This window comes from Crocuta crocuta, unplaced genomic scaffold, assembly GCF_008692635.1.
Source record: "Crocuta crocuta isolate KB4526 unplaced genomic scaffold, BGI_CrCroc_1.0 scaffold886, whole genome shotgun sequence".
Taxonomy (NCBI): domain Eukaryota; kingdom Metazoa; phylum Chordata; class Mammalia; order Carnivora; family Hyaenidae; genus Crocuta; species Crocuta crocuta.
The window spans coordinates 461,730-475,133 of record NW_027530624.1 but is presented as its reverse complement, the minus strand read 5'-3'; the positions used below and the strand labels follow the sequence as shown (position 1 = coordinate 475,133).

Here is a 13,404-nt window from a genome sequence, read left to right as displayed (position 1 = left end):
ATCCTCTGTGCCCCCCCTCTCTCTGCACCTCCCCTTCTTGCTGTCTCTCAAAAATAAACATAAAAAAAAAGAAAGAGACAGAAGAGGAAACACGGACAGAGGGAAGAGATGGCGGTGAAGACAGACTGGAGGGCTTACAGTCGTGGGCCCAGGAACGCCAGCAGCCACAGAAGCTGGATGAGGCAAGGAAGGATCCTCCCCTAGAGCCTTCAGAGGGAGTGTGGGCCTGCCGACACCTTGATTTTCGGCTTCTGGCCTCCAGAACTCTGAGAGAATACGTTGCAGCTGTTTTATTTTATTTTATTATTATTTTTTTATATATTTTTATTTATTTCTAGGAGAGAGAGAGACAGCGTGAGCAGGGGAGGGTCAGAGAGAGAGGGAGACACAGACTCTGAAACAGGCTCCAGGCTCTGAGCTGGCAGTCAGCACAGCGCCCGACGCGGGGCTCGAACCCATGAACCGCGAGATCATGACCTAAGCGAAAGTCGGACGCTTAACCGACTAAGCCACCCAGGCGCCCCAAGTTGCAGCTGTTTTAAACCACAGGAAAAAAATATGGCCCCCACCCTAAACCCAACTTCTGTAGTGCCCACCTCCAAACTAGAGATGTGGACCCCTACAGTCAAGTGCCCCTAACTAGCCTCTATTCCCCAGACCAGGTTTCTGGGTCTCAGACCAATTACCCACCATTGTGGCCTTGGGGACCCACAGTCACCCCCAAGTTTGCTAACTAGATCCCAAGGCTCACACAGCTGTCATCACCATTAAATAAACCTCAGGATCGCTCACAGGCAGTAACCTCTAACCTCTTTATCAAAAACAGCTTTGAGAGACACTGAACACTGACTCCTCTCAAAGGGACACCTGGGACCCCAGTGTCATCACCCCCAAAATAAGCATTAGAACCCCTCTAGGTAGCTAACCATAAACTCGGCATTAACCAAGGTTAATTCACCCCTGAATTAGGTATTATGATCCCTACATCAAGCCACCCCTAATCAAGGCATCTAGGCTCCCCAAAGACTATGATGAACCTCAGACACCCCCATACTGGGCAACAAAACCCCAAATTCCCTCACTCCTACACCAGCTACAAGGAAGCCCACTGACCTTTACCTCAAACCTTGGCAACTAGGCCTTGAGGCTCAGCGAGCCCCAAATCATATGTAAGTATTAGGAAATCTTCATTAGTAACCCCCAAACTAGGCAGTTAGTCCCCCCTCTCAAATGCCCTTCCAAACCTAGGCTTCTGTCGGGGGCGCCTGGGTGGCTCAGTCAGTTAAGTGTCCCACTTCAGTTCAGGTCCTGATCTTGATGTCAGTGAGTTCAAGCCCTGCGTCGGACTCTGTGCTGATGGCTCGGAGCCTGGAGCCTGCTTCTGATTCTGTGTCTCCCTTGCTCTCTGCCCCTCCCCCACTCACTCTCTGTCTCTCAAAAATGACTAAACGTTAAAAAAAAATTTTTTTAGCTCAAAACTAGGCCTCTGATACACAAGAATATGACAACTCTCCCCGGGGAGGCATCTGATGACACAGCCAACCACAACTGGCCTAGGGTGTCACCGCTAAACTTGACATCAGGGTCCCAGCTGTCACATGCAACCCAGACTCCCAGTTGGTCATCCCAACCTCAGCATCCAGGCAGCCTAGGGTAGGTACCCCTGAGCTAGACATTTCAAGGGCTGGCGTCAGCTTCCCCCGCACCTGTCACTCTCAGTGGACCTTGGAGTCTCCAGATTCACCCCAAACTTGGCAGGTAGAGCTCCGCAGGCATTGAGACCCCACTGTCACGCCACGGCAGGCCTCTGGAGCCACCTGCGGTCCCCACCCGAGCCCACAGTATCGCAGATTCAGAGCCTGGCTTGCGACACCCTGAATCAGGAACACGAGCTCCCGAGCACCCAGAACTTGGCAGGAGGGACTCTGGTCACCCCCAGATTCAGTGGCTGAAACCTGGCATCCCCCTCCCCAAAGGAGGGATCTGGGTCCCCAGTTTTCTTCCCCTGCAGCAATGACTCTCGACCACCAGACTCATTGGCCCCTGAACTAAACTTTGACCCTTGGGACCCTGCTGTGTCCGATTACGACAGTCAAGACCCTCTCATCCCCCCTCAGCCGGAAAGTCCCACAGTCCATTGTGCCCCAGCCTCAGAGACCCCTCAGCCTAGGGCCCCAACCCCAACTTTCCCCACATTGGCTACCTCTATCCCAGTGTCTGTCACCCCCACACTCACGTGCAGGGGTGCTCCCAGCCTTGAGAGCCATTGACTTTGTGCCAAAGATACCCCCAAACCCAGCCAAGCACCCCCCACTCCAGTGAAGCCCGGGTCCTGGAGTCCCGACCCCTGGACTCCCAGCCTCAGTAACTCCCAAACAGGGCTCCACGCCCTTGGCCACGTTCACTCACAAGCACACGTCCATCCAGGGAGCCCCACACCTGGGTGCCGGAAAGCCCCGACTCCGCCACCGCAGGAGCACTCAGGTGTCAGCGCTGTGTTCGGAAGGCCCCAGGGCTCTGGGCCCCGCACCCCAGACAGGAAGACCGGAAGGAGTTCCTGCCACCCCAAACTAAGAAGGGCAGCACCCCCGGCTGTACAGCCGCACGCCCAGCCTCCGCCCCAAGCCAGTCAGCTGCCTCTCTGCCCACAAGAGCGCCACACAGCCGGGCTCCTGGCCCAATGGCCCAGACCAGGCCCTGGTCCTTAACCCCTGTTATGCGAACTGGGGCTCCCACATCCCAGTCCTACTGCCCCAGAGCACCAGACCCTTGTTACGAAAAATGTCCACACGGGGCGCCTGGGTGGCTCAGTCGGTTAAGTGTCCGGTTTTGGCTCAGGTCATGGTCTCATGGTTCATGGGTTCGAGCCCCGCATTGGGCTCTGTGCTGACAGCTCAGAGCCTGGAGCCTGTTTCAGATTCTGTGTCTCCCTCTCTCTTGTTCACAATGAGCATCATCTGAAATCAGACCATCAGATCCCCACTTTGTGCCCCCCCAGACTAAACCACTGAGCTCCTCGTCTGTTACTCCAAAGTATATACCAGTCTCTGAGACCCCCGACAAGGCACCCCTATTTTGTCATCCATAGGAGACAAGCAGACACCCTCACAGTTCCTTCAAACTACCCACCGAACCCCCAATCTCTGTTACCCCATCTCATCACCCCCAGATAGATCAGGGGACTCCAAGCCTTCACCCCGAGCAAGATGCCGGGCCTCACAGTTTCTGAACCTAAACTGAACCGATGTTCGCACAAACTGGCCCCAGACCCGGGGACAGCAGTGTCTGTCACCTGGAACAGAGAGACTGAATCCCTCACTGACATCACCCCAAACAGGGCCCTCAACATCTGAGCTCATCACCCCAACCTAGACAGCCCATCCCAGCCTCTGTCTCCCCCAGCTGGACAACTGAATCCAAGCCACTCTCAACCCAAACTGGACGAAAGGACCACTCTGTCATTGTCACCCCGTACTAGAAAACAAGACCCGTAGCTTCTGTCACCCTTTCAAGACCACCAGGCCTACCGTCTGTCACCTTGGATGTGACAGTGGGGGGAATAAAGTCTGTCGCTCCAACAATCTTCACAAGTTAGGAATCTGAGCACCAGTTCCCCAGCCAGACTATATAACCAAGCCTCTGGTCTCACCTGGCGGGTCACCCTGAAACATCCTGGGGACACCGGCTTCTGCCCCACAAAACTAGACAAGCAGACCTTGATCTCTGCCACCCCAAATACACCCTGAGAGCTCAGTCATTATTCTAGCAAACTAGACACCCAGGCCTCCATTCCCCGTCATCCCCCAAACACCCTGGGCCCCCGGCCTCTGTTCTTTAAAACTAGACAGGAAAACCCCCTGTCTCTTTACCCCAAATGCGCCTTAGTACCTCTGGTTTGTCGCTTGACACTAGGCAACCAGACCCCAGTCCAGACCCCAGTCTGTCATCCCAAACATCTCAGGGACCTTCATCTTTGTCTCACAAAACTGGGCAGCCAGATGTCCGGAGTCTGTCAACCCAAAGGGTCCCTGGGACCCTGCTTTCTATTATTTTTTATTTTTTGTTAATTATTTTTTAATGTTTATCTATTGTTCAGAGAGAGAGAGAGAGTGACAAGAGAGCTGGCGAGGGAGGGGCTGGGAGAGAGACACACAGAATCCGAAACAGGCTCCAGGCTCCGAGCTGTCAGCACAGAGTCCGATGCGGGGCTCGAACTTACGGACTGGGAGATCATGACCTGAGCCGAAGTTGGACGCTTATCCCACTTAGCCACCGAGGTGCCTCTGCTTTCTTCCCTACAACAACCAAGGCTTCCGTCTCTATCAAATACTCCTGGAACCCATTCTCTGCCCCACAGCACCAGACAACTGACCCCAGACCCTGCCACCCTGAACAAGACAATGGTCCTCCTGTCAATCAACGTGGAACAACTAGGTGGGTGCATGAAGTGTCACCTCACGCTACAGACGGGGACCCAAAGCCCCTTTAACCTTCATCTTGTGAGGCAGACTCATCTGCTGTCCTGAACGGGGCAGACAGACCCCCTCATCCCACTCATGCCCAACTAGACGAGCAAACTCCCACTCGACGTCACCCCAGACAAGACCCAAGAACCCCAGACACTTCATCCCAAGTGCACCACTACTTCCTAATCTCTGTCATCCCGAACTAGACAGCTGGACTCCGAGGCTCTGCCACTCCAAGCCACGTCCTGACTCCCAGAACCCTAGTCTCTGCCACCCCAATCTAGGCTAGTGAACCCCCTTTCGTATATCCAAAACTAGGCATCTGGATCCCCAGGGTCTGGTCTCCCCGTTAGACAAAGAAAGCCCAGAGGCCTCTGAAATCCCAATCATGAGAACCACACGCCTAAGCCCTGCCTTCCAAGCCAAACAATAGACCCCAATCAGCCTGTCACCCCAACTGCCGCCTCAAACTAGTCCAGTGGCCCCCAATAGCTCTCACCCCAAACCGAAGCCCTGAACCTCAGGGTCATCGCCCCAAACCAGATGACCAGTCCCTTGGCGGTCTCTGTAACCCCAAACTGGACAATTGGACTATGTGTCTGATACCCCAAATGAGATGACCAGACCACAAATCTCAGACCCCCCGATGGAGTCCACCTGACCCCCGATTTCTGTTGCTCCAAACTAGTCACTGAATGCTCAGTCTGGCATCCCAAACCTTAAAATGTTGGTGTCTCAGCGCGCCTGAGGGGCTCAGTTGGTTAAGGGTCCAACTTCAGCTCAGGTCACGATCTCACGGTTCGTGAGTCTGAGCCCCGCGTCGGGCTCTGTGCTGACAGCTCAGAGCCTGGAGGCTGCTTCGGATTCTGTGTCTTCCTCTTTCTCTGCCCCTCCTCCATCAAAAATAAACAAACGTTTATTTATTTTTTAAAAAAATGTTAATGTTTTAATTTATTTTTGAGAGAGAGAGAAACAGCACAAGCAGGGGAGGGGCAGAGAGGGAGGGAGACGCAGGATCCCAAGCAGCCTCCAGACTCTGAGCTGTCAGCACAGAGCCCGACATAGGGCTCGAACTCATGAACTGCGAGATCATGACCTGAGCCGAAGCTGACCGCTGAAACGACTGAGCCACCCAGGCGCCCCCAAAATAAATAAACATTAAAAACATTTTTTAACATTGGTGTCTCAGCCTAGCAACTACATACCATCTGTCTCCCCAAACTAGACCTTAGACTCCCAGCGCCATCACCCCAACCCTGGCCAAACCCCCCATCTCTGACAACCCCAGTCCCGGTCACTCCCAAACAGACAAAAGAGTCCTTAATTTGTCGCTTAACATTTGAGAACTAGACCCATTGTGTTCTTAACCCCAAACGAGACAAGCAGACATTCCCCAAACTAAAAACTGTCTCCCCAGTCACTGTCCCTGCACACGGCGGTGAGACCCCTCAATCTCTGTTGCCCCAAGTTACACAGCAGCACCCCCGTGCTCTTGCTGCTCCAAACTAGACGACGTGGACTGTCTCTGCTGCTTCGAGGGGACGACAGACCCCAATCAGGTCACCTCCAACCAAGGGGACGCCCTGCCTTGTCATCCCAAGCAAGGGTCCTGGGCTCTCAGGGTCATTCCTCCAAATTAGCCACCCAGATAAGGCCACACCCCTTTTCTGTCATCCAAAGCTAGATAAATGATTACCTCAAAAGTGATAAAAGATCCCAAATTTCTTTTTTGTTTTAATTTGAGAGAGAGAGAAAACATAAGTGGGGGAGGGGCAGAAGGAAAGCGAGGGAGGGAGAGAAGCTTAAGCAGGCTCCACGCTCAACACAGTGCCTGACTCAGGCTTGATCCCATGTCCCTGGGGTCCTGACCTGAGCCAAAATCAAGAGTCAGATGCTTAACTGATTGAGCGCCCCCCCCTCGTGCCCCATCCCCAATTTCTGTTACCCCACACTAGAAACTGTCTCCTCAGGGGCACCTGAATGGCTCAGTGGGTTAAGCGTCCGACTTCGGCTCAGGTCATGATCTCACGGTTTGTGGGTTCGAGCCCCGCGCCGGGCTCTGTGCTGACAGCCAGTTCAGAGCTTGGAGCCTGTTTCAGATTCTGTGTCTCCCTCTCTCTCTAACCCTCCCCTGCTCACAGTCTCTCTCTCTCTCAGAAACAAATGAAACATTTTAAAAAAAGAAGAAAAAAAAAGAAACTGTCTCTCAGATAAGACAGCCAGATGTCCCACGTGACACCTAAAATGAGGCGTAGGCACCCCTTGTCCCTGTCCCACCAAATCTGGACCCACAGGCTCTTTCACCATGAAGTCGACAGCCACATCCCAGATTTGTCACTCCCGGACAGCCAGCTGGAGCCCCAGGATCTGTCACCAAAATAGACGACCAGCCCTTTGTCCCCCTGACAAGACACCAAGCCCTTGTTTTTGTTGCCTCCAATCCAAACCTCTCAAGGCAAGGTCATGCAGGTCATGCAGGAGGGATGCGTGAGAACAGGCGTGAGCATCCGGATGGAAACTTCTAGTCGGAGGCATCTCAATAACCCAACATCAGAATTAGGGACCTGTAATCAGCCACACACCCCACAACCTCAGACCTCTCAACCTCCCACACAAGCCCCCAACCCCAGGCTGCGGAGCACTTGCCTCAGTGACCTCAGTCCCGGCCCTTGGGCCCCTGACCTCGCCAAGTACAAACAAGGCAGCCTGACCACATTCCCTCCAGGCTCAGCTGTGTAAACTGAACGGAGTGGCCACCTGCCCCAGGGGCATGAAGACCCTCTCCCCCAGGAGCACTGGCTTCTCCATCAGCAAACAAAACTCCGTCTACTACCCCAGCACTGGAATTGGGAGCCTGGCTTCCGGGTAGACCCAGGAGCCTGCCTGTGCTCCGGCGCCCCGGTTTCATCTCCCAGAAACTCCTCTCTGGCTCCCTCCCTGGAGAAGGTCTACGGGAAGCACTTTTCCGCCCTCTGGTGGCGGCCACTGGAAGCGCGCCCCTGGTGCCGGTCCGGGACCAAGGTGGACCCAGACACCCCGGCGCCCTGGTCTCCCTGTCTTGTTGGAAACTGAAGCCTGGGTTTATCCTGGCCTGCTCCCTCCCAGTCAGTCCCCACACAGCCAGTCACGAAGCTCCTTGTCCTCAATCTGTTTTACCTGTCCCTCCTCCACTCCATGTCCCTGGCTCATCCTCCCTGGCCCCCTTCCCTCTAGCCCATCGCCCACCCCCAAAGGGATATTTTAACATTCACACCTGAATCTGTGCCGCCACTGTTCAAAAACCCTTCTAGAGGTACATTACCGGGGTGCCTGGGTGGCTCAGTCGGTTAAGCATCCAACTTCGGCTCAGGTCATGATTTCACGGTTTGTGGGTTCGAGCCCCGTGTCGGGCTCTGTGCTGACAGCCAGCTCAGAGCCTGGAGCCTGTTTCAGATTGTGTGTCTCCCTCTCTCTCTGACCCTCCCCTGCTCACACATTCTCTCTCTCTCTCTCAGAAATAATAAAAAAAAAAACATTAAAAAAATTAGAGGATTATGTGGAAACTAATTTGACAATAAACTATTAAAAAAAAAAGAAAAAAAATAAAAATAAATTAACAATAAAAAAAAAATTAGAGGTACATTACCTTAAGTTAAAATCCAAAGAGCTTCTCTATGGCTTGCAGGTCCTGCATGATCTGGCTCCAACAACCTCTCCACCGTCATCCCCTACGGCTATTCTCTTTGCTCCCTTCACCCAGCCACAAGCGCTGCCTTGTCATTGAGCACGTCCGACCACAGGGCCTTTGCACTTGCTGTTCTCTCTGGCTGGAATACTCTTCCCCCAGACCTCCAGGGAGCAATCTCCTCCTTGTGCCCAGCAGGGCCCTGCCGCACCACTCCAAGTGAGCCCTCTCCTTCCACAAGGACTCTCTAGCCTCGCCCCGTCCTGCTTTATTGGTGTCACAAGCTGATCACTCTCTGAGTTTCCTGTTTGCTGGGTGTTTGTATTGTGCACCTGTCCCAGTGAACGTGATGCCCAGGGAGGGCAGAGCTTAGTCTGTTTGTGGTGCTGCTGTTTCCCCAGCATGTCAGCCGGCATGTCCAGTGGACCCAGGATACCAGCCCCTTTATATTTTCTACTTAATCACATTTTTTTAAAAGTAGGCTTCACGCCCAGCACGGAGCACAACATGGGGCTTGGACTCATGACCCTGAGATCAAGACCTGAGCTGAGATCAAGAGTCAGACGCTCAACTGACTGAGCCAGCCAGACGCCCCATCTACTTAATCACATTTTATTTTTTTTAAATATTTTTATTTATTTCTAGGAGAGAAATTGCTTTTTAAAATGTGATTAAGTAGGGGCGCCTGGGTGGCTTAGTCGGTTAAGCGTCCGACTTTCGCTTAGGTCATGATCTCGCGGTTCGTGGGTTCGGGCCCCGCGACGGGCTCTGTGCTGACTGACAGCTCAGAGCCTGGAGCCTGTTTCAGTCTGTGACTCCCTCTCTCTCTGACCCTCCCCTGCTCACGCTCTCTCTCTCTCTCTCTCTCCTAGAAATAAATAAAAATATTTAAAAATAAATAAAAAATAAAAAGCAAAGAAAAAAAGTGAAAATAATACATTTGCCTCATCTCTGCAACACGCTGTCCTTCCAATGTATAACTAGGGTAGAAAATTCTTAATAAGACAGTTTATGCTGTTTCCTGCTAAGTCTTTGAAACCTGGTGTGATTTTATACTCACAGCACATCTTGATTCGGACCAGCCACGTTTCTGTCAAGTGCTCTATAGCCACATGTGGCTGGTGCCTTGTGTGACAGATGATTCCGGAACAATGCAGGGTACCCAGTGGGCACGTGCTGACGGAATGGTGAGTGGGTGGAGCTTGGGTGGCGACACTCAAGGCTGGAGAGGCCAGGGGGTGGCGCTGCGAGGTCTGGGGGTGGGGTCTGCTCAGGCCACCCCCACCCACGGCTCTCCCGGGGCCGCCTCCGTGTCCCCTCAAGGCTCACTGAAAGGTCACCTCCTCGGAGAGCCCTCCCGGACCAGCCCCGCGTGCGGCAGCCCCGCTTTGCTGTCACATCTGCCCAGTGTTCCTCTCATGTCAGCGCTGCTGCCACGCGGCGGATGGTGTTCATGTCACGACGAAGCGCAGGCTGCGTCACCCAGGGTACAGCCGCGGCCCTCACCGAAGCCGGCCAGCCTCCCACTGTCCCCGCCTGCTGTTCCCGCCACGTGGGCCTCCTGGCTGCTCCTCTGGGACCCCCAGTCTTGCTGCCGCCTCTGGACCTTGAACCTGCTTCTCCCTCAGCCCAGAGCATTTTCTTCTTAAGGACCTGCAGCTGCTCCTTCGCTCAGCGTCACCTCAGGGAGGCCTTCTTTAACCTGCAGCTCGTCTCCAGAACTTTCTTCATGCAGGGAAGGGTTAACGTGGTCGGCTGTCCTTGGAGACGGCTGCCTGCGTAGCTGGCCCTTGGCTGGTGTCGGGGAACTGGGATTCCAGAAGGGGTCTCCCGGGTCCTCGGTAAGAGTGACTCACTGTCTACGCTGTGGGTGCCAACGGGACCGTTTATGCTCAACACCTGCTTTCCTTCTGGGAGCCTGGACTTCCGGGACATGCTAGACAGAGGGCGCTCATGTGCCGCCCCCCTCCCCGCTCCCCCCGCAGGAAGCCTGGGCACTGAGTCCCCAGTGAACCTCCTCCCTGGCTGACACCCACACCTGCTCTCACAACTGGCTGCGGAGGAGCTGAGCACAGCGCGTGGGGGTCCCCGGAGCGAGGACTCCGGGAAGCCTGTGCCCGGCCTTCTCTGGACTCTGCCCCACGTGCCTTTTCTTTTCACTCTGTCGTCTTTCACGACAACGAATTGCAGTTGTAGGTCCCACTGTATACGGAGTCCGCCTAGCAAATCCCTGACCACAGGGGGGCGGTCTGGGGTACCACACTTACCACCATTTGCTGTCCTAGCATACTTTAGTAACTTACTTTTCTTAATGAGTCCNACCCTGTACTTACCCAGGACCCAGAAGACGGCAGAGCCTGCACCAGCCAGCCAGAAGAAGGGAAAGGAGACACCCCCGGCCAGAGCGTACTGATGGGCGGGGCTCACCTCTCGGCCTGGGGGACAGATGCCATTGGACATCATGACCTCTCCCCAGTAACTCCTGGTGTCCCGCACCCCAGTCTGCTGTCACAAGCTCCAGGAGCCTCAGGATCATCTAAACTCTTCATGTCAAGGCTCCCTCCAGCCCTGGCCTCACCCANCCCCGTTCCCTGTGCTCACTGCCCTTCAGCCCCACTCCTGCTAGGGAGCCCCCAGGCTCCCCCTTCTCCAGACTTTGGCGCTCTCTCTCTCTCTTTTTTTTTTAAGTTTATTTATTTTTGAGAAAGAGAAACGAGTGCAAGTGGCAGAGAGCAGAGAGAGAGGGAGACACAGAATCTGAAGCAGGCTCCAGGCTCTGAGCTGTCAGCACAGAGCCCGACATGGGGCTTGAACCCACGAACTGTGTTCATAACCTGAGCCAAAGTCAGACACTTAATCGACTAAGCCACCCAGGCTCTCCAAAAGATTTATTCATTTAGAGAGAGAGAGAGAGAGAGAGAGAGAGAGAGAAGAGCGGGAGGAGCAGAGAGAGGGAGAGAATCGCAAGCAGGCTCCCAGCATGGAGCCGAATGTGGGGCCCGAACTCACGAACCACAAGATCACGCCCTAAGCCAAAATCAAGAGTCAGACGCCCACTGACTGAGGCCCCTGGGCGCCCCTGTGGATGTGTTTCTCGTGTCTGTACAATGTTCCCCCAAAACCTGATTTATGGCTGATGGAGAAACAATGATTTCACATAACGATACAGATTTCTGGCTTCTTGGGGACACAGTGGAAGATCACTGCCTCTGTGGCAGTGGGGGGCTGAAGCCAAGTCGCAGCTGTGCTCCGGGCACTCCCTCCATGCCCTGTGTGCACCTGACATGCCCCTCAGCCAGCCCACCCCTGTAGCGGACAGAAGGTGCAAGCCCCTGAGGGACTCTCTCTTAGATCTTCCTGTTTGATCCCAGCTCTTCCATATCGCCACTCTGAATTGTGAGCTTCCCCTGGGGGGTGGGGAGAGACTCAGGCCCCTCTTTCTTCCCGGTGCTGCCCAGGGCCAGTCTGGGACCACATGAGCCACAAACCTCAGCTTCCCTCTCTGAGCAGTCCTGAGATCTTTCACGCCCCACCCCAGGAAGCAGGAAAAGGGCAAGGACACAGATCTAGGCCAGTGTAAGGTCGCCACCTGGTGTCCAATGTGGGTACCTGCAGCTGCTACTTTCTGCAGAGAGGCGAGGAAGGATGGAGGAGGAAAAGTAGGTTTAAGGGACAGAGTGAAACGTAGGTTCTGGGGTATCTCCAGGTTTGTGGAGTACCATCTGGGGGGGTCTGAGACTGGGTGGGAGCATGTGGTGTGCCTGAGATTTTAGTGGATCGAGTTTGAGGGATCTAGTGTAGATCTAGGCTTGGGCGGACCAGGGTTTGTGTTTCAAGACCAGGATAAGGATTAGGGAACCGTCTGGATTTGGGATTTCTCACCAAAAAGCACAAACTTGGACTGCAACGTGCGCAGATAGAGGATGTAACAGGCGCCAAAGAAGACAGCCAGGGCCACCAGCAGCATGGGGGACGTCACCCTGGAGAAGCGTAGGGAGGCATGGGTCAGGCAGCTGGGAAGGAGCCAGCCAAGGGGACCCTGACCACCTACACCGGTGGATGGCGGGCTACATCCTTGAGGCCAGGCAAGACCAGGTCACATCTGGTCACACTGTGTCCCTGCTAGGCTGACAAGGAGGGACTGGACGCGGAGGGCGGGGCCGACGAGGGGGGGGCAGTACTCCCCGTGGGGGCGAGGCCCCGCTGGCGGGGTTAAGTGCGGGGCGGGAGAGGCACTCACACACAGTAGAGGATCAGGCCCAGGAACACGAAGACATAGTTGCTCTGGTAGTACTCCACGTTGCGGACGAGGCGCTGGCACAGCTCGCCCAGGTTGCGGGGCCGCGAGAAGCGCCGCTGGTCCACGAAGGAGCCCCAGGGCCGGATGGTCGCGCGGCGCCGCTCCAGCCACTCACGGCCTGCGCCCGATGGGATCAGTTTCGGCAGCAGGGTCCTGGTGGACGCGGCCGGGTCAGCGGTAGACCGCGATGGAGCCTGGACCCCCAATCCCCTACCCCTAAGCAATAAGGGGGCCGAGGGGGGCTGGACTCCGGGGTCCTAGGGGTTAAGGGTCCAAGACTCCTGGATCCAAGGGGGCGGGGGGGGCTGAAGGCCCAGACTCCAGAGTCCTCGAAGGGGACACCGGGAGTCCAGACTCTGGTGTTTGGGGCCCGGATTTCTGGGACCCGGGGGCGGAAGGGGCGGGGGGCCAGGGCCCCCGGCTTTCGATCATGGGGGGGTCTAGGGCTGGCTCACGAGGCGCTCAGTCCTTCCGGCTCGGCATCCTTCTCCTGGTCCTTCTCGGCCGCCATGTCTGTGTTGTGAGGGGTAGAACCGCTGTAACGAGCCCGTGGCCCTGCAGACCCCGGCGGCCCCGCTCGAGCCCTGCCCCACCCAGCGGAGCAGACGTGGCGCCTTTCCGGAGCCGCCGGGGGCGGTGGTTCTGCCGCCGAGCATTGTGGGAGTTGTAGTCGTGATGACGTCCGGGAGGGTCCGGCTCGTGAAACACCTTGGGAGGTGCAGTCGCGTAAAGCGCCTGAGCGCCTCTGGGCATAGTGGGAGTTGTAGTTTTAGGAGGGGAGCGTCTGGCATGGGGAAGGTGGGACTTCAGGAGTCGGGGCTTTATGGGAGCTCGAAAGGCAGAAGCAGTTGTCGTGTCCCCTGCAGGGTACAATGGGGATCGTGGAGAATTGTCGTCCTGACTCTAGCGTGCATACAAAACACCTAGAGGGCTTGATAAAAAACACTCACAGGTTCTGACTCCGGAGATCCAGG

At 55.4% G+C, this 13,404-nt stretch overlaps 1 protein-coding gene across 1 annotated transcript; it reads right to left on the bottom strand.

Moving 5' to 3' along the window:
* Positions 1 to 9,775: 9,775 nt before the first annotated feature.
* RABAC1 (Rab acceptor 1) lies at positions 9,776 to 13,061 on the bottom strand. Its single transcript, XM_077768132.1, has 5 exons — positions 12,886 to 13,061; positions 12,371 to 12,583; positions 12,013 to 12,110; positions 10,464 to 10,565; positions 9,776 to 9,924 (listed from the first exon to the last, which is right to left on the bottom strand). The coding sequence occupies exons 1-5, from the start codon at positions 12,939 to 12,941 to the stop codon at positions 9,776 to 9,778; spliced, it is 618 nt and encodes a 205-aa protein (XP_077624258.1). The 5' UTR covers positions 12,942 to 13,061.
* Between the last annotated feature and the right edge of the window lie 343 nt (positions 13,062 to 13,404).